Here is a 25,356-nt window from a genome sequence, read left to right as displayed (position 1 = left end):
GGTTGTTACACACAGTATACCCCCATGTTACAACCTGGCTCAAGGAAGTAATAAAGGGGGGAGTCACACGCCAAAGTAAAAGTTATACCATAATTTATTTACTAAAACTAAGGCAAAAATAACAACACGCACTACATCAAACCAACAGAACAAAACGTTGTGCATCAGTGTGGAAGGAGGAGGACAAGGTTTTCACAAGAGACAGTCTGGCTTGAGAGACTAACAGGAAGTGTAAACACAAACAGAAGTTGTGATTGTGTTTACATTTCCTATGACTCATAAACCTAGTCTGACTCATATGTGAGTCAAACTAGGTTTGAGGTGAGTCAGACTAGTTTGAGCAGGTAAAAAAACAGCCAGTATTATGAACAGGAAGTCGTGACACAATGGGTCAAGTGGGCGGTGAATAGGCAGATATACATAAGGTGAATAGGCTACCTGTATTACTCCATTATATTATTACATATATGAAAGCTGTACAAATCAATACATCAACAGGCACCTGTGTACGTATACAAGTTTCAGCATTCATGATGCACAGCGAGACGAGACACAGCTTTGTCAAAGCCGACCACTTTGATGAAGCTTTATTTTTCCTTGGCGCCTGCTTTTGTAAAGCCAAGGAGTGCACCGGGCCCAGGTGCACTCATCTTAACGACCCTAACCACCAGGCTCCTGCAAGAGAGGGTCAGGAGAGGAGAATGTGTATAAACTCACAAATACAGGAGTGTCAAGCTATAAACAAGGCTGTTTTTCTGTTTCCCCCTCTTTTTTTAAGATAAGCACCTTACAGGATCATGAGAACATACTTTGATCTCTTCATTCTGGCAGTGTTTATGCAGTGCTTTAGCTATTGATTCAAGCTATACAGGGTAATGGTTTGAGCTCTTTGGTTCAGGATACATTAATGCACCGATTCATCAGCATAGATTGTCTCTTTCTCCAGGTGACTCCATCATCACCCCAACCCGTCCATAAATGTACCTGCACATCACATCATCACCCCAACCCGTCCATAAATGTACCTGCACATCACATCGAGCCGACCAGCCGACCCAGGACAGCTAACACTTATCCTGGAGCTTCTCCGAACACCCAGCACCAATGCCAACTTCAACAACACAAACCTCCTTCATAAATAGCTACACTTTGGATTTCAGACTGTGAAACTGAGTTATTAACTCAATGGCCTCCTCAATCTTTCTGTTTGAGTTATGACCCAACAAGAAGTTTTACTTGAGAGTTTTACTTTAGAATACTTTAGAATTACTTTAGAATTTATATTGGGCATCTGGGTAGAATAGAGGTAAAATCACTCGCCTACCACCGTGGAGACCCGGGTTCAATTCGGCAGCGGGTCTTCTATTGCCTACAATAGGCCGTGTAGGTGGGAGGCTGGTGGGGTATGTGCCCTGGTCACTGGACTAGTGCCTCCTCTGGTCAGTCGGGGTGCCTGTTCGGGGAAGGGGAGGGAGAACTGTGGGCAATAGCGTGTGCTACGAACCTCCTGGTGGAACTCCTCGCTGTCAGGACGCTGACTGCACATGTGTCGGAGGAAGCATTGTGCTAGTCTACAGCTCTCCCCAGATCGGTTGAGGGGATGGAGCAATGACCGGGACAGCAGGGGAATTGGCCAAGTACAATTGGGGAGAAAATGTGAGGAAAACAGAAAACATTTAATAAAAAACGGGGGGGGGGGGGGGGTTATATTGTATGGATAATTGACTTTTGCCTAATCTCTTGATGCACTTTATAGAACAATTTGGTACAATAATGATTAGAGCTCGTCACTGACTAGATGAGATGTTAGTTTATGAGGCAGGACGACATTGAGGAACTGGACTCTGTTGTGTTTCAGCCTCTGGCCCGCGGTCTGCTGCCTGCAGGTTCAGTTCAGGTAGTTTTCGTTGTGGTCATATCGAGGCCAGTCCACCAGTCCGGGCCCATTGGGCGACCTATGAGGAAACACACAAGAATAGAATGAGCTAATCCCATTCTCCCCCACTCTGTTTGTTTTGGGTGACCCCTCTGCATTAAGTGATTTGACTCTCTTATGTTAGGATGGAAACTTTTGGTCACAGAATGGAAAGCCTCCTCCTCGGCACAAGCACCATCTCTGTGGCACACTTCTCTTGGGCAGCTGGCTGCCATAGAATGATTATCATAGGCTGCTTGATAAGAGTTAATTGCCTCTCCAGCTCATAAAATGTAAACTTATCATATAAAATGTGAATAACTGAAGGGTACATTTTGTTAGAATACAGGTTGACAAGCAATGCTGTAAACTGCATTTTGTACATCATTGTTGTATTTTATTTTATATTTGTAATTATTTTTAGTCTTTGTCTGTGGTTATGTTTGTATTTTTATTATGATTTCCCATTTATTTTTATTTTATTTTAATGTTCGATGGCAACTTGATATTGTGTGATTAATATATTTGATTATGGTTTGTTTATCATGAAAACAATAAAAACTGTTGATCTAAAAAAATAAATAATAATGAGCTAAACGGCCTGTGAACAGAATAACGGTGACCCTTGCGTCTACACAGCACCCCAGGGGAAAAAGAGGCACAAAGTCCAATAAAGGTAAATAACAAAGGTTCATTAAAGGCAAAAATGCCCAAAAAATAATCTAAAAGAAAAGAGGCACAGAATGAAATAAAATACTCTACCTGGTGTGTGCAAAGTTTGCGATGTACGCCATGGCAGTTTTGTTCAGTTCGTCCTCCTCAGTCACAGGTCCTGACCTTTGGGAGACAAATGTTTATGGCAAGGCCCAGAGACTATTGACTTGAATTATGTTGATCAAAGGCTCTAAATGAATGAGGGACACACATGTGTGGCCGGTACAAAAGCAGGCGCCAAGGAAAAATAAAGCGTCATCAAAGTGGTCGGCTTTGACAAAGCTGTGTCTCGTCTCGCTGTGCATCATGAATGCTGAAACTTGTATATGTACACAGGTGCATGTTGATGTATTGATTTGTACAGCTTTCATATAATAATATAATGGAGTAATACAGGTAGCCTATTCACCTTATGTATATCTGCCTATTCACCTTATGTATATCTGCCTATTCACCGCCCACTTGACCCATTGTGTCACGACTTCCTGTTCAAAACACTGGCTGTTTTACCTGCTCAAACTAGTCTGACTCACCTCAAACCTAGTTTGACTCACATATGAGTCAGACTAGGTTTATGAGTCATAGGAAGTGTAAACACAATCAGAACTTCTGTTTCTTCCCTTCCCCTCTCTTCCCTTTTCCTCTCTCCCCCTCCCCTTTTCTTTTTTCTTTTTGTTTGATTGATTTATTGTGTTTGGATTTATATTTTGAGATTACTGTGTCTTTTTTTTTTCAATTTTTTATTATTTTTTATTTTCTTATTCTCTTTTTGGTCTGCCATAGCTGTCATGGTGTTGTTATATGTTATATCTAAGTTGACCACACTTGTATGCACTTTGAATATATTTGTATGCACAAAATTGAAAAGTGAAAATAAAGCATTAAAAAAAAAAAAAAAAAAAACTTCTGTTTGTGTTTACACTTCCTGTTAGTCTCTCAAGCCAGACTGTCTCTTCTACATAAGGTGAATTATGTGATCATTTATAATACTTTGTATTTCACCCACAGAATGATGTAGGCTCAACAATAGACTGTGTCACACACACACACACACACACACACACACACACACACACACACACACACACAGGGTCTGGTTAGGTTTAGGTATTGGACCCCTGGGTCCTTAGGGTTAGGGTCTGGTTAGGGTTAGGCATTGGACCCCTGGGTCCTTAGGGTCTGGGTTAGGTTTAGGTGTTGGACCCCTGGGTCCTTAGGGCTAGGGTCTGGTTAGGGTTAGGCATTGGACCCCTGGGTCCTAAGAGTTAGAGTCTGGGCTAGGGTCTGGTTAGTGTTAGGCGTTGGACCCCTGCGTCCTTAAGGTTAGAGTCTGGGCCCCTAGGAGACCCCTTCTCCCACCCCCCAAGGGGACCCCTGAGTCTCCCACCCAGGGCTCGGAGACCACAGGTTATCCATTAAATGGTTTTTTTTCAGGTAATCTGTGCAAGCTGTCCATTAAATGGGCTTTTTCAGGTAACCTGTGGAACCTTCTGAAACTCCTTGCTCTTCAAAATGTCCTCAGGCGGTCCTTTCAGGAACATGCTATCGGTAGCCGAACCCAAAAACACACACACGCACGCACACACGCGCGTGCACACACACACGCGCGCGCACGCGCACGCGCACACGCACACACACACGCACACGCACACGCACACACAAACACACACACACACACTTCTCACAAGTTCTTTAAATGTGCTTTGACTGGATTTTGCTTTATTAACCTGTATTTAAAGCTGCAGCAGGCAATTTTGCATGTCGGTGCCCCCTAATGGCAACGAGAGGTAACTGATGGAATTCAGCACCCAGAAATCTCTGGAAAATCAGAAATCTGGAAAATCTGGAAGAATGGAACAAATCAGGAGAATCGGGGGACAGGGGGGGATCTTCTTCCAAGAGAAATATGGCCAAAAAAAGCATAATCATGACAAACATCAAATGTAAAGACAAAAAACATACCATAATGCAAATAAGCAAACAGCAGTGTGGCCCACCTGAGATACACTGCAGCAGCTACCTTCTAAAGTTTCTCTTTATTGCTGTCATCAGTCTGTTAAATTGGCTATTATCTGCCAGAGGGAAACAGAATATGAAATCAGCTGTGAAGAAAGCAGTGGTTCAGAGTATTTTATCTGTACATGTTGCTACCTTGGCCATTGCAGGTGGGTTGTTGGTGTAATGGGCCTCCAGTGGTGCAACTCCACTCATGGCAATAAAGCTTTATGGAACAACCCATCAGCCAAAGGGGACATGACCTTTCCAAGGAGATGTGGGCTTTGTTGGAAAAATTCAAAAACATTTGTATTTCATCCCGAATTAGACAAATAAATCAGTATTGCATGTAGTAAACCTGGAGAATTCCCTTCATACCCACCAACATCAAGACACTGATGCCACCAGCAGGCTTCTATGTTGTCACGGACTTATCAAAAACAAGCAAGTGGTCACTTCATTGAGTAGAGATGCTATCACACCAATATTACTAGTGGTGGAAAGAGTACTAAAATATCCTATACTCAAGTAGAAGGTTACTTAAATAAAAGTCAATGTACTGGTGTAAAGATTCACCAAAGTAAAAGTAAAAAAAAAAGAAAAGAAAAAGCAGTGAAGTGCAGTGCACTGTAGTGAAGTGCAATACTTCACTACAGTGAAGTATTGACCCAGAATACTGAGACAATATTGGACCACAACCACGCTCTGATAGGCTGCCAGCACCTGGAAGGTTCCTCCTGCAGCTAGGCCTCCTCCATGGATCCACACCATCACCTGGACATAACATCTGTCACTATTGTAACCCTAGATTTTCCTATTTTTCAACTCAGGAAAGGAAAGAGTCAAGACATACAAAGGTTTCACAATCAGTTACACAGTTACAAACACACCATGGTGCTGACAGCTCTACTGATGAGTACTTCACAAAAAAGCTTTTCCAGAAGGCCCCCATAGACGTCCTCTCCTGTGGACATCTTTCATAAAGAGGGAGAGAGCAGGTCTGGTGTCATAGATTTAAACATGACCAAACAGGGAGGCTGAACATTTATAGCATAACATTGAAGCATCATTGGTTTATGAGTAAATCAAATGGAAAACATATCTGAGGCTACTAGGCTAGCTACATGTATCCATTCCATATAAGGCCATTGTCTGATGAAACTTCCTGTCTAAGGGGAAACTAATTTCCTATAAGATGGAGTAGTTTCAGTTCAGTTCAGTGTTTATTACAATCCCAGACTTAGTCTGGGATTGTAATAAACACTGAACTGAAATGAAACTACTCCATCTTATAGGAAATTAATTTTAGTTCGGCTCGAGTAGTTTCAGTTCCTGTTCAGTTTTTATTACAGTCCCAGACTGCAACTGTTTGGCAGCAAATAAATCCTCCAGCAACCCCAAAACTTAAGACATTTCCCCATGGGGTCATCCATATGTTCCTTCAGCCCTGTGTGCCCTCAGCACCAGAGCTGGCCCTTCCATACTTTTCTGAATCAAAAATATGTTGCATTTCAACATTTCAACAGGCTGCTGGTACGAACTCTGCCATTGGTGCCATTTCAGTCAGCAGCGAAAGAAAATCCCTTCCCGCTCCCTGCAAGCTCTGCCATTGGCTCCGACCTGCTCTGACTGACCGGCTGTGACCATATATGGATTTCCTTTCCACTCCCTCCATGACGAATCGGTCTATCTCAAATTTCTCTGCCGCAGTGCGTGTCGAATCTGTCGATCTCAAATGCCTGTGCCGCTGTGAAACATCATCAACAATGCTAGCTAGTTGCTACACCCTGAAAATGATTGGATCTGGATTGTGCCTGCTTGGTACTTTCGATGGACGGTTGTAAAGGTAAACAGAGCCTTTTTTGCCGCTATACCAGAGTGGAGGTATTAGCAGCCAGACTCTCCCCCATTGTAGGGAGAGAGTCTGGCAAGCGAGACTAGGGTTAAATATCAAAAAGCTTAAATGTGGCCTAAGAAAACATAGGGCTGAGGGAACATACACACACTTCCACTCCAATGACCAGAGCCAATGTACACTCACATGTTAGGTGTTTTGGTGGCATCCCTCACCCCTTCCCAGGGCTCAGCTGATTACGGGGCAGCCAAGCGTAAAGGTCAAAAGGGTGGATGGGCAAAGGGGATGCCCAGGTACTCCTCCACCCACCGGTCTGTGCCCCTCACTGTCCTGTAGTGACCACGCACACTACCAGTTTTCAGGGTTACAAGTTACACCTGGGCCGGAGCTCTCTACAAACACAGAAATGCACTCTTTTCACAGCTGTATAGTTGCTTGCAACAACACTACTTTCCAAATTAAGCAATTCAGATCAACTTAAATTGAGCTTTTCATGGTTTACTTTGTTTTATGATTGTCATACTTGCCAGCTTGAGCCAGCATCACAGTCATGCACAGGTTTAACAGAAGCTTTGCCATAGTGGACAGATATTTGTGTCTGGTACAAGTAAAGACCTGGAAATATTCTCTGGTCTATCAAACGACAAACCCCAATCACATTCACCAATATATTCTTTAAACAGAAGCGGGGACGGTTTGGACTCTCACCTTACAGCTCTGTCAAAAACAAGCTTAACTCACAGCCAAAGGGCCACGTATAATTATGTGTAAGGTGCCAGTGGGGCGTGGATACAAGCTAGAGTCAGGTGTGTTCACGACCAGGTGACAGACACCTTTAACTCAGCCAATGGAATGAATAAACAAGAAGAAACGTTCCACCCACACGCTTCAGTCCTTAAAGGGGAATACAACTTTGTTTACACATCCATATATGGTATTCCTTGACTTTATATCAATGCCCATGCTCACAAACACCTTACATTTGTATCATTACAACCTTTTTTTACTGGAATGGTAATAAGGTTTTAATAAAAGTGCTCACAGTTGGATAGATTTTGAAGGCATTTATTGGCGCAGTTATAGCAGCAATGTGTTCCTGTTCATACCACTTTTTTTTCTATTTGGCAATGAGAGTCCTCTGGCTAGTGATACACTATAACTGACAGTACTTCAATGGACAAAATAATCTGAAATATGACACTTTGAGCTCAGTGGAAGTGATTGTCATTGTCAGTATAAAATTGCTTAAAGTGCATATGCACACAACATAAAGGAGGAACATTTGAAGTACTTAGTGAAACTGGTTATAGATCTGCTCTGTTGCTGGGTTAGCTACATTCTTAGTGGCTTAGTTTGAAGATACTTGCTGTTTATAAATAGCTGTAGTAATGTATGATATTGATTATGTTTCAGGGCCTTAAGGTGATGATGAAAACAAATGAATATTACAATGCATTTCAATAGTAACACATCTGTACCCAGTGCTCAATGTTGTAGCATGTAGCATTACATTGCATGGTGACGTGGAACAAAATGTGTAATACACTGAAATACAGTACTGTATTTCTCCACCTTTTTACAGATAAATATGTTAAATACATTCTATGGAAGTATTTTCAAAGGACAGCATTATCAACAACCATGCAGATTAAAAAGAACAATTTGGGCGAATATTGCACACCAGTTTCCAACAAGTCCGGACACATCAGCCACCAAAACTCTGCCAACACCATAGCAGGAATATGAAAACATCCACTTGTCAGAAGACCAAGCCAAAAACCCGCCATCTCAGTAGAAAGCGGGGTTGGTGTGCTCGATGACGCAGCGCCTGCAGTGGCGTCTGACAAAGCGCAGTGCATCTGGCGAGACCTCGCAGTCCTGCACGTTGAGAAGCTGCAGCTCGCAGCAGTTGGCTGCCAAAGCCATGAGTCCTCTGCCTGTCACGCTCTCACAGGCGCGCAGACTGACCCTCCTCAGGCCCTGGCAGTACAGAGCCAGCTGCTCCAGCCCGCTGTCCGACACCAGGGGGCACTTACCCACATCCAGGGACTTGAGCTTGGGGCAGCTCCTGGCCAAGTGGCCCAGGCCGTGGTCCGTCAGCCCCTCGCAACCCCTGGCGTTCAAGTAGCGCAGGCGCGGGCAGTAGCGAGCCACGTAGCGCATGCCCACATCCGTGATGCGGGTGCAGTGGGCCACGCTCAGGTAGCGCAGGCAGCCCTCCAGGCGGGCCACCTCGCGCAGGCCGAAGTCCCCCACCAAGCGGCAGTCACTGAGGCTGAGTTCCCGGATGGAAGGGCAGTGGAGAGCCAGGTGACGCAGGGCTTCGTCCGTCAGCCTGGTGCAGCGACGCAGGTAGAGGTGAGTTAGGCGGGGGCAGTGGGAGGCAATGGTGCGCAAGCCCTCGTCCTCCAGGGAGAAGCAGTCAGTCATGTCCAGATAGTGGATGGAGATCTGCTGACCATGCAGTGGGGACAGCTGCAGCGAGGCCTCCTGGGTAAGGCTGATGCACGTCACTTTGGAACAGCCTGGAAGAAGGGGAAGAAAAGTGTTATTGGCTCTATTTCAGTCAGCAATCACAGAAGGAAAGACTCTCTCCCCAATGTAGACTGCTCATGTCTTCACAGATACTCTCAGCAGTGTTGTAGTCAAATCACTATATCTCGAGTAAGAGTCGAGTCCGAGTCCAAGTCCAAGTCACCAAAGAAGAGTCCAACTTGAGTCCGAGTCAAGTCCCCATTACCCGAGTCTGAGTCCCGAGTTAATGAACACGAGCGTCAATCCGCAAACTAGGTGTAACACGTGCCCGCCCTTTCACAAAATGGAATAATTGCTATCAATATATTATGCCAAAAGGGCCTATTGCAAAGAAACAAAAAGAAGAAGAAAAACAGTCTTTATCAATTCAGTCAGAGTCCTCGTCTCCAACTTCTGAGCTTGAATGCATGAATGCTCGATCCCAAGTCCAAGTCCGTGTCATCAGTGCTCAAGTCCAAGTCGAGTTACAAGTCTGAGTGACAACAACTGACTCAGTACTGAAGGCTAAGCAAAGCTATGAAAGGCCACTTGAGGGTGCCAGAGTGAAAGCTGTTCTGTTTGGCTAAGTGCCTGCAATGAGCTGAAGTAAAGGCATGAAGAACGTATGAGTGCAAGAAGCTTGAAGAAAACCAAAAAGGGGTCAGTTTTCAGGGGAGAGAAATGCCGACATCGTTTCCAGTTAAAGAAATATTATACTTAATTTCATTATTTTGAGCCTTTAAAATAAAAACCACAAGTGTTTGAAGCTATTTTTACAACAAAGGGCTTACTTCCTCTTGCTAATGATGCAGACATTGCTCTGCCACCAAAGTCCAAGTCAATGTTTTTTGTGTCACGTCCTTAATGAAAGCAGCAGACGGGTCCTCTTACTCATGTTGAGGTAGTCCTACGTTCAGCTAAAGAAAGCCTTTCAACTCCCACATGGGAGCTTCAGACTGGCAGAGCTTCTCCTGTGCCTCTAATGCTTTTCCCAGCTTCAGGAGAAATGGCTGAGCAGGACTGAGATGAAGAATTCTTTCAGGTGCGTCTACAGATGTGCAAGGGTGAATACCTGGTTTCACAAGTGGGGGGGACACAATAAAATGTGGTGCGCAGACCCTCTAGGGGGGTCCGGGGGCATGCCCCCCGGAAGATTTTTTGTTTACATTTTAAAGTAAAATGCATCAATTTGGTGCACTCTGAGGGGAGGATTAACAGGCTAGATCTATGAAGAACGACACACATCACTAAGTACATGCCTTTTAGACACCACCTCCTCCAACTCATCAGAGCTCTGATATGAAAGCAGGTGACATGAACAAGGCATAGAACAATACTGATGTGAAAGCCAGAGCCATATTGAAATCATGTTGGTTGTATTATTATTATCATTATTATTATTATTAGTGTGCTTTATTTTAAATTCAGCCATGTTCACTGCTTACCATGTTCACTTCCTCTCATCACCTAACCCTTTATACAGCAGCAGGGACGTGCAGAGAATGTTAGAGGGGCAGGGGCTGGCAAAAAGGTTTTAATGTTTTTAGCCAGATTTAGAGGAATATCTCATTTTAAATTAACATTTGGATGATACTTGTCACAGAAAAATAACTCCACAAACTGAATAATATTAGTACAAAAGTTAAATTTGTTGTTACAATACTGTTGTGATATCATTATTTAGTCTTAAGAAAAGCCAAACTCTGTGAGTGCTGCCTTCAGGGACGGCTTGGAAAGGGGAATTTCCATACAGAGCGCCATTAGAAATGCATTCAGGGTCTGGAGAGGGCACTTTTTTCAGACGAGAAAATCCGTGGCAATCTTTTGGATTAGCCTATAGCTTATAATTAGCAACTCAATTAACATTCTCAGCCATAATATGATGGCTGGTCAAACAGTAGCGTATTAAGCATGATTTTTTCAGTTTACCCACGATTTTTTCAGTTTAAAAAGTGGGGGGGACAGAATCAAGGTTTTGAAAAGTGGGGGGGGACATGTCCCCCCTGTCCCCAGTGGAAAATTCGCCCCTGCAGATGTGTGTGATGTAAGGTAGGAGCCACTCCTCAATAAAACCGTGAATGAGCCTACTTTAAGTCAGTAATCAAGTGAAGAGATCTTCTAAAATGCAAATATCATCCATTTAGTCCTCAAATCTTGTTTTTCTTAAAACAAGAGAAGAATTCTGCCAATGAGGTGAGATAACTCCACCTGCTTCCAATGCAGCTTCATTTGTTTCAGGAATTTTCTAGAAATTAGTGTCAATGTCAAGTCAGAATAAGGCAAATCACTGGGCTACTATCAAGAAAAATTGGAAAGTGAAATGATCTATCCCAATTAGAAGATCTCTTCCCCCTCCCACTTATTTAAAGAACATTTTAATTTTAGGACAATGATAAATGACTTGTTAAGATGGAGATGTCTTTACTGTAAACACAAGATAAGAAGTAAGAGAGCGGCGCTATTCGCTATTCTATTTACCTGAGAGGTTCAGGTGTTCCAGGTTGGGACAGCGGGACACCACCTCAAACACTGCCTCGTTGGAGATATTGTAACAGCCGGCGACCTCCAGGCGCCGCAACTCCGGGCAGCACTGAGCCACCACGTGCAGGCCGCGGTCGGTGAGCCTTTTGCAGCCACTGACCACCACTGTTTCCAGGGTCAGGCACACGTTCGGGGTGTCCTGGCACAGCCGGTGGGTCAGAACCCTGATGGCGCGGTCGGCGTGCAGCAGCTCTCCCGTTAGCCGCACGGTGCTCCACAGCCTCGGGTCCCACGCCAGGTTATACCAGCGGCGACACGCGCGCGCGCAGCGGCACAGCTGATTGGTGGGGAGATGAGAGAAGATCTGCAGGAGGGCGTGGTCGGGCAGGAGGTCGATGGGGGCGTGGTGGTGGCTCTTTGATTGGCGGGAGCGTGTGTGGGTGCCTGGCTGAGGGTGGACCACGGCGACCGTGTCAGCCTGGGCGGAAGAGGAAGAGGAGGAGTTGGTCTCATGGCCGTTGCTGGAGAGCGCCGGTGAGGAGAGAGAGGACGACTTGGACGGAAGGATGAGACCGGGGCTGGGGGTGCTCAGAGTCCGCGTGCTCAAGTCCAAACCTGAATACATTGGGGAGGGAGAGAGAGAGAGGGGTTGGGGGGTTAATCTCAGGCTAAAAAAAGAAGGGAATGCTTGAACCCAGATACCAATTTTCTCCAGTAGAGTCATCATTGTTTGGAAAAGTTTCTGTTTTTGAACTATTTTCCTATATCTAACAGCTTATGTCATTATTCAAACCTCCTCTACCTCTCAAAGACGCTGTGAATGTGGCACCTACTGTATCAACTTCTATTGCAAGAAAATTCCACCCTCGGATACTGTTACAGTTATACTGTATATCCTCCTCAATCTGTGATGGTCATTGCATTCCAGGAGGTACTTTGTGATGAAGTATTGGAATTTACTTTTTTAGATACCCATTTTCCCTCAACCTGCCAGCTACTTCAGTTAGTGATGATTTCCTAGATTTCCTAGATTTCACGGAATGAGTTTTGACAATTCCAAAGAATGTGTGTGGAATTGTTGCATTCAACTTTGTTTTTTTTCTTCTGATTTCCCCTCATTTTCTCCCCAATTATACTTGGCCAATTTATCCCCATGCTGCCCTATTGGCTGCTCCAGTCGCTGCTCCACCCACTGCCGATCTGGAGAGCGCCAAGACTAGCACCATGCTTCCTCTGACACATGTGCAGTAGCCAGCTGCTTCTTTTCACCTAATCTCTCGAGACAGACTTTTGACTTGCATCGAAAATCTGTCGGCAGGCTCCGTCAAAAGGGGTGTAACAGCGCTCGCACGCATGCTGTGCTTTACCCTATCAAAATGAAGTGAATGTGACCGGTGTGTAGTCAAAACTGACCATTTTCAGCGTATAGCAAGTTGCTACTTGCTACTAGCAACGAGCTAGAGTTGTTATTGTTGTTTCATAGCGATGAACGGATTTGAGAGCGACACGCAGGGAGCGGAAAATATTGGAGCCAATGGCAGAGCTCGCAGGGAGCGGAAAGGGATTTTCTTACGCTGCCGACCGTGCCTCTTGAGTTCCTGTTGCACCACATTGAAACGGGGCTGCCGCCAGAGGTTAGAGAATGTTTATTTTTTGTTTGTTTGTTTAACCGATGGGTTCCCAGATTGCTTTTCACCTGACAGGGGGAGCTTCACTGGTAGGACGTAGCATGTAGGAGGAACACACTATTCCCACCAGTTCCCTTCCACCCCGAACAAGCGCCCCGAACAACCAGAGGATGCGCTATAGTGCAGCGACCAGGACACATACCCCCAAACCGGCTTCCCACCCTCAGGCACAGCCAATCGTGCCTGTATGGACGCCCGACCAAGCCAGAGGTAACACGTGGATACGAACCTGCGACACTTGTGTTGGTAGGCAGGAAATCTACCGCTACACTACCCGGACACCCTCAACTTTGGGTTTTAAATGTATAGGTGGAGACAGCAATAACAATAGCAATACACTAAGAGCAAGAGAGTGAGAGCTTCCAGTCAAGAAAAAGTTAGCTTTGTGCCCCTTTATATAATATCATGTCTTATGGCTACATTGCATTTTGGTCTACTGAGGCTACTGAGGTGGAGAAATTGGTATCTCTTCCTTGTCTACGATGGATTTCTCCCTGTATGATTCTAGAAAGAATTAAGTCCTCGCTTTTTGATTCTTATAGACTGACAGCAAAACCCAGTGTTTACAGTTGAAGTTTTAGATCATTGAAAAGGATGTTCCTATTAAACACCATTCATTGTAGTTGCACTGGAGATATCTTGTCTACGTTTGGCCAGGTAGTAACGTTGCGAGGCAGCTGGATTTGCGCAAGATCATGAGATCACGATCACACGACAAATCCATGTTGCCACGCTCCAATCTATTGGTTTGAATCCGAACCACCAGTGGTTCGCACCAATCAGCGTCCATATGAGGCAGTTATGGGTGGGCTTTATGTGTGACATAGACGGTGACAGACAGATTGTTCATCCAATCACCTGCCAGGTATTTTTTAGAAAGTGCCCGCCCTTTGAAACGGTTTCCCGAGTGACTCGTTCCCAGATGGTTAAGTGAAAACAAACCATCTGGCAGCGTCAGGTTAGCCCAGGGGTGTGGCCCACACCTGAAATCTAATTGGCCATCCCAGGTGCCACCCCAAAATCCTGAGGGAGCTGGCCGACATTACTGTCTTTCAGAGGCTGTAGCGCACTGATTTTTAGAGCTAGAGTGAAGATACTGATATCATATTAAACTAGAAGACCTATGGCATCCATTGCTACCTACCAACCATGTCATTCTAGCATCTAGCTGGTTGGGAAGGGGGCTACATAACCCTCCAAATATGGGCAAAATTTTGGCGAGGGAAAACCTTTCTACATCCTTCCTAAATGCCGCACTCACGTGCTACCCTTGCTTGAGTCTGTGCCCCACCTGGGCCACCAGGTGCCATAGCCACACCAGCTTTTATCATCAATCAATCAAGGTTTCCATGGTTACCGGCTAAGGTTTCCATGGATCTTCTTATCATGTTTTGGGATGTTTGTGGGGAAAAAAAGTCAAGTTGAGTGTGGAGTTTATCTTGCAGGCACTTGGGCAGCAGTCACAGGGCCTCTTCATCACAGGAACTGGTGGGTTCAAAGCGAGCAGCTGAGCAGTTTGGTGCTGCAGCTGACAGTCTATGGTTAGTCCTGTGGACCCCGGTCCGATCCCAGGTCCTTTCTATGTGGAGTTTGCATGTTCTCCCCGTGTTCGTGTGGGTTTTCTCCGGGTACTCCAGTTTCCTCCCACCACCAAAACACATGTATGTTAGGGTTAATAGTCCTGGCAGTGCCCCTGACCAAGGTACTGGCAAAAGGACTGGAGTTGAATTGGTCCCCGGGCCCTGCACTGCGGCTGCCCGCTGCTCCTAGGAAGGTTCCTAGTAGAGGATGGGTCAAATGCAGAGGATGAATTTCCCCATGGGGATAAATAAAGGATAACTTAACTTAAGTTAACTAACATTTCCATGGTTACGGGCTAAGGTTTCCATGGATCTTCTTATCATGTTTTGGGATGTTTGTGGGGAAAGTTGAGTGTGGAGTTTATCTTGCAGGCACTTGGGCAGCAGTCACAGGGCCTCTTCTACACAGGAACCGGTGGGTTCAAAGCGAGCAGCTGAGCAGTTTGGTGCTGCAGCTGACAGTGTATGGTTAGTCCTGTGTAAACACTGAGGCCCTCTTCATAGATGTGCACTGATTGCCGCCACGTCTCGAGACGCGGCCGTGTGAAGCGTTTGGCTGGATCCCATCACCATGGCGTGAGACGGTGGTGATGGCCGGGGCGTTGGATCTGATTGGCGGGGTCGACCCATCACCCCGGGACACTGAGTGCTCTCCTCTGATGCTATCTGCATCTCCTCGTCGCCCCTCCAGCTCGCCTCGTCCAGTCTTGAAGAGTTCACTTGGATTGATAGTAATCACTAAAAGCCTTTGAAAGGTAGTCGCTAGTATGATGTCACCAGCGGCTGTCCAATTGTGGGAGGCTGAAGGCTTTATCGGCTAAAAAGGAGGTATCAGCATCTGTCTAAATAGGAATGTTATGGCTCAGTGTTGTGTGATAGTAGGTTCAAGTTTAGGATGAATGAATCTCTTCAATTCAATTTTCTCTTCTTGAAAACAAACTTGCAGAATGTGGGAACTGCTCTCAAGTTAAGACTTTCAACACAATATTATCCATTTTGGACTTTTTTTTTTACAAAAGTTCCCATGACATTGGTGCTGCTTAGTATTAACAAAATACAATATATCTTCCCATGTTACGACCAAAATCGAATCAAAATCTGCAATCTTAAGGCAGTTAATACCTTCAATAATGCATAACTCATAACTCAGTGAGTTACTTTTCTCAGAGTACTGTACTGTAGATGTTCCATTTTCCAAATGTTGGAGATCTCGTTTAGGAATGAATTGATTACTCTTTAATGATCCCAAATGACTCCCCTTAACACATTTCACATGTTGCTGGTAATCGATCGACCTTTGAGCGTATGTACTAATTAATATAAGAATTTGAACATTATTAATTGCATTGTTACAGTGTGTCAACTGTGTATTAACGTAAAATTAGGTCGCTTAATTCAGTGGTTCTCAAAGTGAGGTCCGAGGGAAATACATTATTTTCACTATAATTCCATCCATAAGTAACACAATGACAGAATGTATGACTATTTTGGTTATGGGTTTCATACACTTTCTGTAATAAAACATCTAAAAGCAAAAATCTGATCAGATGGGGGACCTGGCACAAAATCCGTCAGTGGCCTAATTTGTGTCAGTTTAGGGGTCCTTAGTGTGAAAAAGGTCCATGGGCTTAATGAATACATTTATACTGACCAGACATCAGAATGTGCATATATTCAGAAATGGGCCAGAGGACCATACATTTCTACTGCCAGTCATGCAGATTCAATCAGCTTTACGCATGCTTCCAGATGGATGGTCAGCTGGTTCTAAACGACGATGTCAGCAAATACATGACAAACGGACAGTATCCTGCCTGTCACATAGATTTGTGTGCTAGGAGTGACGGGCAGGCAGTGACACTCCTAAAGACGCTCCTGTGGATCTGTATTCCAGACCGCGGGGTCAGTGCGCCTCTGATGACATCCACAGGTTCATCCTCTCAGATTCACAGCTAAGCACTTTCAAACGCCCTCTTGTAGGCCTTAAAACTCTCTCTCACACAAACAGAATAAGCATGAGAGCCACTGACTGTCCAAACAGCATCAAACACAATAAGCATGAGAGCCACTGTCCAAACATCAAAACACTCAAAATCTGTCATTTAGCTTGTGACAAACACATTTTATTCTGCTTTTACGAGGCCGTTGGGATTTTAGGGTTCTCTCAAGGGCTAGGCGGTTGACCTCAGTTGGGGTTTGAGTGCGTCTCTTTCTTGTGGGTGGTCGATTTAAATAATGTTCGACTTGAAATATGCGGCGTGTTGAGCATTAAACACCAGCATCAATAGAGGTTGGGTTATTCCAGACAAGTCGTGGAACTTATCTTGGCTTGTGCTGCTCTAAAATGGCTTTTGCTGACGATAATACATTTCAGAGCTTATTATACGTAAGGATTTTATGGTCCAAGGTCAAAATTGATTAAATACCTCATAATATTTCAAATTTCACACGCCTGTACAAATATTTCATGATAGCAATGGTGGTTCTGAGCTTGAGTGTTTATTCAAGTACTTCGTAAATATTGGAAGATTCCTGAGTTAATACCTAGTGTTTGTGGATATTATCCAACATGACTGAAGCCACACACTGTGCAATGCAGCACTATACAAACAACTGGAAGTCAGTGTATCCTTGACATCTGGTCCAAAGAGGCCTATGTTATTCCCTTTGCTTCACTAAATAACACAAGTATTGATAATGCAATAATATCTATTTAACTTCTAATTCAGGGGGCGATCCTATGGTATCGAAACATCAAAAAGATCTACATGTTTGGGTCTTGCGGTGCCAAAATCATGACATCCAGCAGATCAGATTTTCCACATGTGCACGCCTGACACAAACACATTACTCGAACCATTAGTTTTGATGGATGAATGAGGCACCGTTTTATTCTTCAAATCCAAGCTAATGCAATGGATTTTTGCACGCAGGAGACAAACTCAGCTGCCACTGGCCAAGGAGCAACTTCCAAATTGCGTAATTACATGTGTCACTGATCAGAAGAACGTTCCAAGCTCGCAGAATCACAGTGCTACTAATTAGAGTACACCCCCCCCCCCCTTCCCTTCCCGACTCTCTAAGCCATGCTTTCACACAGCTGTGCAAAGTTAAATGAAGACAGCTTTCCCATTTGCTTTGTTTCAATGCATTATGGATAGATAGCACCTTCTTATAGAAAGAGCATGACTTTATAACATGGATGCACAAAAAGATTATATCCAGTATTGTGTAATGTAATGAAGTAATAATACTTTAATCTCTCAAGCCAGTTTCAAGGTAGTCTATCTCTTCCACAATCTTCAAATCCTCCAGAGACAGTCTGTACTTCAGCCGTTAAAATTTGCTCAGAGGAAGTGATCATCTTCCAAAGAAAAAAACGCTTCAGACTGGAAGGAAGTTCGATATTCGCCCAATCACGACCCATGATTGTGTGATTGGAGAAATGAGAGGATGTCCCGTCTTGAGCGGATTACAGTACATCCGCTTTGACCAACTTTCCCCGTGGAAGCATTTGCAAATTGTGGGAGCCAACGCATCTGTCTTAAAAGACTTGGGGCCCTATCTTCGCAAAAGCGGTAATTTAGCGTTTGCGCTCGTTTAACGCATCGCGCAACATGTGAAACCATGGCATTATCCTATCATCCGCAGCGCGCAATTACTTTGCACTAAGAGCTTTGAAAAGCACCTCTTAGGCGCTAAAATACTCACTGCTCTTGAGCACACCATAATCTCAGTGCTGCGCAGAAACGTCATTACGCATGGACGTGCCACGCCAGGACATCAAATTCTGCTGCTAAAATTGGGTATCTTCTCTGAAGATGTACTCTGTATTAACTGATTAAGTATACCTGTACATTACTTCTTTATTAAATTCTTCTATAAGCATCAAGAAGCTCCCTCTTTCTTCTATTTACTGCTAAAATTGGGTAACCAGCAGATTATTTGGTGAGGCAATCAACTATAATTCAGTGATAAACTTTTATCACATCGCAAGGAGGGGTTATGGTAAATGAATTGAGAAAACGTGTACATTGTAGCCTACCTGCAATAGGCTATTCACCTTCACCATGCTATCGCATAACCCGGAGGGTCGTTGGCACCACAGCCGATCTGTCACAAGCTCTCTCCATCTCTGTCCTCAGCACGAGTTGGTAGCTCAATATCACAGAGTTTTAATTGAGTCCACTGTAAATCCTCCAATCTTTTCTTTTGTCTCCACCGTTTATCCGCTGCAAACACGTTCTATTGTCCCACCCCAGTCAACAAAATAACCAGAATTGCATCAAAATACAGATGTGTTTAACAGGTATATGATGTGATGGTGTCATTATGAGTTAGGGATAATATATACAGTCAATAGGCCTACACCTATCCAAATTACGCATGGGGAGAATTACAGCATGCTTCACGCAAACTGTATTACAGGGACTGCAAGACGGAAATCTGGTTTGATTGATGTAACGTCCAGGCATTGCCAGGCCACACCTGTGAATAATTCTGGTGGTTAACACTGCCCAAATCCTGTTTGCGCCGTGCATAAATGATTTGGCACGCCTCTAATCTGCGGTTGTGCCCGTTGTTGTGATGAGTTATGCTCCCCCACGAGTATTGCAACCTCACCATATTTTGGGGGTGGTTTAACTTAAAAACAGGGAGGTCATGTCTACCCAAACAATTATATAATTTTTAAACAGTTATGTTTCTGTATAAATCATTACAATATGTGTTTAGCTGCTGCCGGGGCGGGGGTGCAAAACTCGGCATAACACCTGGACAAATGCGCAAGGTGGACTGCTATCTTGCCCGCAAGCGCAAATAGCGGATATCACCTGTACCAAGATAGAGCCCTTGGTATTTGGTAGCCTGCAAGCAAGCAGGTTTGGCGAATCACTGGTCCTAGCTTGCAAGTTACGTTAATCACAATTCACACTCCATTCCAGTCAGTGGCAGTAATACACCATAACGTTGTCTTCCAACTGCTATAAAACCCAAGAAGAAGATTTCCACTCAAAATCAGCAGGCATGTCTTTTGCTTACTTTTTTATTAACATTATCTAGGTCTACTTTTACATTCAGTACACATTAAATGTCAGAAGATTACTTGTGATACTTAAGTATAGTAAATATCAGATACAGTACTTTAAGAGTTTTAAGTAATCTCAAGTAATATTTCAAGTAATATTCTCATAGGTGACTTGTAACTTCTACCAAAGTCATTTTCTGGTAATATCTGTACTTTAATTTACACAAGTGCAGCTTTCAGGTACTTCATCCACCACTGATAAGCAGTATTGGGCAAGTTCCACAGGAAGTGTAATAAGTTACTTATAACATATTACTCCTTTAAAAGTAATACAATTACTTTACTTAGTTATTACTTTGTATCAAAGGGAATTTGTTGCCCATTACTCATTAGATTACTATATTACTTCCTTAAAAGTTATGTACAACCTGTTAAGCCAGCTCCTTAGAACTGAATCTTTATAAGAACAATGTACAGGAGGAGTCAACAATCAGCCAAACTGTTTATTCATTTGCCTATAGGACAAAAAACAAATTGTGTTCTAGCAGCGCAGTAGTCTCGCATAGCCAGTCCTATCTCCACACTTAGCGCTGTGCCAGGGCTGGAGAAAGTAATGCAGTAACTTGAGGTTATTTGGATTCATAACTGTAATATAATTATTGTTTGGAAATTGCAATCCATTACATTACTAGTTACTAGGGAAAGTAACAAAATGACAGTAACTAAGTTAGCCTACTGTAACTAAGTTACTGTTCAACACTATCCACCAACCCCTGGCCACTGATGCTGCATGCATGGCTGCAGTTGCAATCTGTTTTCAAAACCTGCTCTTGCAGAAAAGTACTGAGACCCACATTCTCAACGAACAACACACACTACTGTTTGCCATGGAGCCCAACCTCAACAGTTATGAAAAATGGTGAGCTTGATTACAAACAGAGTTTTACAATAAAGTCAAGATCCCAGCCTCGGGATCAGTCAGCCTTCACTAGCCAGAGCATGGCTTGTAAAAGTTGAACTTATCCCTGTGGTTCTACACATTGTCTGCTATAGTGTTCAAAGAAACTCAATCCAGTCCCAAGAGTAAGACAAACACGCACTGTCTTTTAAAGCCATGTAGACACTGTAGACGTCTAAATTAATTATTATTCTACTGCACGCCTTTTGCCCTAGGTAAATAAAGAGCCACCGCCTTAGACATAAAATAAAATAAAAATAGGTATGCAGACAAAAAACTGCCAAGCATAACACAAAGAGCCAAATGAAACAAATTACTGTACCTAAAAAAAAAGACAATCCTTTAGGTACAGAAAGAATATTGTCATGCATGAGATGCTTTAAAGGTTCAAATCCTCACATCTGGAAGCACATTTTGGTCTGAAGAGCCGCTTTCTTTGGGTTAAAATCCAGGACCACACCAAGTCTGTTCTACTACATCTTCACATGTAGCCTTTCAACTATTCTACTGTCTATTTTTCTTTCTTTTTTAATGACGGAAGGAACATACACCTGCAGTTCTGAACTCTGAGCATGAGCTTTTTCCATAACTCTCACTCACTGCTGAAATGTGTGTTTTTTTTAAATGAAGGAACAGGATTCCCCCCCGTAATCCGCAGAAATGGACAATCGTGCCCGTATGGGCACCCGACCAGGCCGGAGGTAACATGGGGGCTTGAACCTGTGACCCTCATGTTGGTAGGCAGGGAATCTACCGTTGCACATACCCGGACCCCAGTTGTGTTGTGTTTTATATCTCGCTATAGCTTGAAAAGCTGTCATTAACAGAACAAATATCATGCAGCTGGTTAAACTTCTCTTGAAGGTGCTGCGAGTGCAGATGGTGGAAGATTCATTTTGGTTTGGGAAAATCAGAGGGAAAATAGTCGAACATCTGGTCTTTTCCCTGGACAAAGAACAACGGGGCAGTGGGAAAAACTCATGAAAAAGTCATGCGTTTTGAGTGCGCATATAGCCACAGCAAGGCATACTTGGCTGAAATCATGTGCCACTAATGCCGAAATCTATGATGAGCCACAGCAGTCCCACAGCAGGATCCCATTAACATCAGCTTAGCCCAACTTCTGGGACACATATGGAGCATCCTTTGATAGCAGAAGTTAATGTAAATCAATCAGAGTGATCACTGGAAAAGACAAGATGACTGCAAGATGGAGAGTCGCAGCTGTTTGTTCTGAGTGTTGTAAATGACACAAAGGCTGATACATTTCAGAAAAAAAGCTATACACACAAGCGGATTAAGCCTGGGGGGAAACAGACGAGCGAGAGGGTTCGGGGGAAGCATTTGTGGGCCTCCAACGAGAAAAGGAGGGGGAAGATAAATTGGCAAAAGACGGTGCAGACTTTACCAGAGACGGAGACAAGTGCACAGGCAGGGTCAATCCAGACTTTGACGCAGTCTGCTCATAAAGTCAAGCTTGAGGGATTCCATTCAGGATCCTGCAGTGCTGTGAAGCGCTGCTAAGACCCTGTCTGGAGCTAGCGGGATTATTATGACCGCTGCATCTGGCAGGACAGACCAATCCATTACCTCAATGCCATTAGGCCTGTGACATGTTCTGCTGCGCAGTCTTCACCGAGCTCCATGCACTGGGAGTGATGCGGTGAGGTTATAGGCTGGTGTACAGTATGTGATGGGGTGTGGTTATATAATAGGCTGGTGTACAGTATGTGATGAGGTGTGGTTATATAATAGGCTGGTGTACAGTATGTGATGGGGTGTGGTTATATGATAGGCTGGTGTACAGTATGTGATGAGGTGTGGTTATATGATAGGCTGGTGTACAGTATGTGATGGGGTGTGGTTATATAATAGGCTGGTGTACAGTATGTGATGAGGTGTGGTTATATAATAGGCTGGTGTACAGTATGTGATGAGGTGTGGTTATATAATAGGCTGGTGTACAGTATGTGATGGGGTGTGGTTATATGATAGGCTGGTGTACAGTATGTGATGAGGTGTGGTTATATAATAGGCTGGTGTACAGTATGTGATGCAGTGTGGTTATATGATAGGCTGGTGTACAGTATGTGATGGGGTGTGGTTATATGATAGGGTGGTGTACAGTATGTGATGAGGTGTGGTTATATGATAGGCTGGTGTACAGTATGTGATGCAGTGTGGTTATATGATAGGCTGGTGTACAGTATGTGATGAGGTGTGGTTATATAATAGGCTGGTGTACAGTATGTGATGCAGTGTGGTTATATGATAGGCTGGTGTACAGTATGTGATGAGGTGTGGTTATATGATAGGCTGGTGTACAGTATGTGATGAGGTGTGGTTATATGATAGGCTGGTGTACAGTATGTGATGCAGTGTGGTTATATGATAGGCTGGTGTACAGTATGTGATGAGGTGTGGTTATATAATAGGCTGGTGTACAGTATGTGATGGGGTGTGGTTATATAATAGGCTGGTGTACAGTATGTGATGAGGTGTGGTTATATGATAGGCTGGTGTACAGTATGTGATGAGGTGTGGTTATATGATAGGCTGGTGTACAGTATGTGATGCAGTGTGGTTATATGATAGGCTGGTGTACAGTATGTGATGAGGTGTGGTTATATGATAGGCTGGTGTACAGTATGTGATGAGGTGTGGTTATATAATAGGCTGGTGTACAGTATGTGATGAGGTGTGGTTATATGATAGGCTGGTGTACAGTATGTGATGCAGTGTGGTTATATGATAGGGTGGTGTAACAGGGTGGTGTACAATATGTGAGGAAATCAGTGACAATCATTTCCTAATCCATGGCATGGCAGTGGCATCAGGCCATTTGACTGACAAGAGATTGAACAGGTTCCATAATGCATGTAAAATCCCTAACACCAGCCAGTCTGCAAACCCATGTGCTTATGTGTTTTTTAAAGACTGAACTAAAGAGAGTGCTATTAGGACAAAACACCATCAGGGTCTATCGTGTGCTTTACTGAATACATGGAAGTTGATATTACTGTACAGTGCGGCGGCTCGGCTATCAGCAAGGCCTTCACTGCAGGAAGGCCTTACGTCACTAGACAACTAGAAAGACAATAGGGCCTGCTGGTTCCTTTACAATGTGCACACTGGGACAGGAAACAGACTTCTCTGCTCCACACCACCCCCACACACACACTACCGCTGGACTGCTGCTCCACACCACCCCCACACGATTAAAAACACGATTTCAGACGGCAGCCCGTCTTGTCACACGAACACTGCAACACATGCATGTGGCCACTACACACACTCATGCTGACGGTGGCCGGTGAAATATGTCCTCTGCATTTGACCCATCCAGGCTTGTCCTTTCCTCCAGGGGGCAGGCCAGGAGCAGTGGTCGCTATTTCTTTCCAGCGCCCGGGGACCTTCATTGGACCATCATCGGACCAACTTCAGATGTTGTCGTCACTGGTCGGATGACGATCTCCCAATTTCCCCCCGGGGATCATTAAAGTCTTTCTGATTCTGATTCTGATTCTGATCTTCTGCGTGTTTTTAGTGGGGGGTTATGTACGGAGGAACCCCCTGGGGGGTACGGGGAGAACATGCAAACTCCACACAGAAAGGCCCTTTCGACGAGATAGCCCACCTGGGCGGTAGGCACTGAAGATATGGGGGGGTCACAACTCCAGCGCCCACAGCGTCCCAGGTGGGAATCGAACCCAGGACCTTCCAGCTGTGAGGCGACAGCGCTTACCGCTGCACCACCGTACACACTACTGGACCGCTGCTCCACACCACCCCCACACACACACTACTGCTGGACTGCAACTAGTCTCTCACACCAAAGTGCTTTTTGAAGCTTGTGCAGCACCAGGCTTCTCTTTGTGTGTGCCAGGGCCTCTGACATGCTTCCCCCCGAAACACTACTAATTTCCTCAAAGCAGCCAAATGTGTGCCCCTCTGAAGGCCCTACTGTCTGTTCCAAGGACACAATCATCTCCTCACTCTGCTCTCCTTTGTACTTTGTGAATGGTTAGCCGGGGAGGACTGCAGATACTCAAGACATGTGAAAGCCCAAGCTAAAGGCTTGACCTGCTCAAAATCACTCCTTGAGAGAAGAGCCTGTGTGTGTGTGTGTGTGTGTGTGTGTGTGTGTGTGTGTGTGTGTGTGTGTGTGTGTGTGTGTGTGTGTGTGTGTGTGTGTGTGTGTGTGTCTGTGTGTGTGTGTGTGTGTGTGTGTGTGTGTGTGTGTGTGTGTGTGTGTGTGTGTGTGTGTGTGTGTACCGAATGCCTATCTATTTATCACAGCAGTAATTCTCCAGAACGGCGATGACATTCCAGACTCCAACAGCAATTTGGCACAGAGGACAAAACTGATCTGGGTTTTTGCAAATCACCAGCATTGAAATATAAGGAGGTGATGCAATCTTTGACAGGTTTTAAATCAGGATGTTGAGACGGGGAAATGGAGTTTGAAAGTTCTACGCAGGGGATATTGAGCGTGCATGAGTTGGCTTTCTATAAGTTTAACCTTTTTAGTTTTGGTTGTAGTCTTGTGTGTGGACCGCAAGTGTACACTAGAGTGATAGTCATGTTAAATGACCGAGAAGGATATCATTAGCTATGCTCAACATGCAAG

General features: G+C 44.4%; 1 protein-coding gene across 1 annotated transcript in view; it reads right to left on the bottom strand.

Moving 5' to 3' along the window:
- Window positions 1–7,609: 7,609 nt before the first annotated feature.
- Window positions 7,610–25,356, bottom strand: part of LOC310796256 (F-box/LRR-repeat protein 7-like) — a 34,565-nt gene continuing 16,818 nt past the window's right edge. Inside the window, exons 3-4 of the mRNA XM_083658413.1 lie at window positions 11,472–12,089; window positions 7,610–9,004 (exon numbers count right to left, since the gene is read on the bottom strand). Of these exons, the coding sequence (XP_083514539.1) occupies window positions 8,268–9,004; window positions 11,472–12,089 (1,355 nt within the window). The 3' untranslated portion in view covers window positions 7,610–8,267. The remainder of the gene's footprint in view (window positions 9,005–11,471; window positions 12,090–25,356) is intronic.

This window comes from Poromitra crassiceps, assembly GCF_964638095.1.
Source record: "Poromitra crassiceps genome assembly, chromosome: 2".
In the NCBI taxonomy this organism is placed as follows: Eukaryota; Metazoa; Chordata; class Actinopteri; order Beryciformes; family Melamphaidae; genus Poromitra; species Poromitra crassiceps.
The sequence above is the reverse complement of the archived record's forward strand: the minus strand, read 5'-3'. Positions and strand labels throughout refer to the sequence as shown.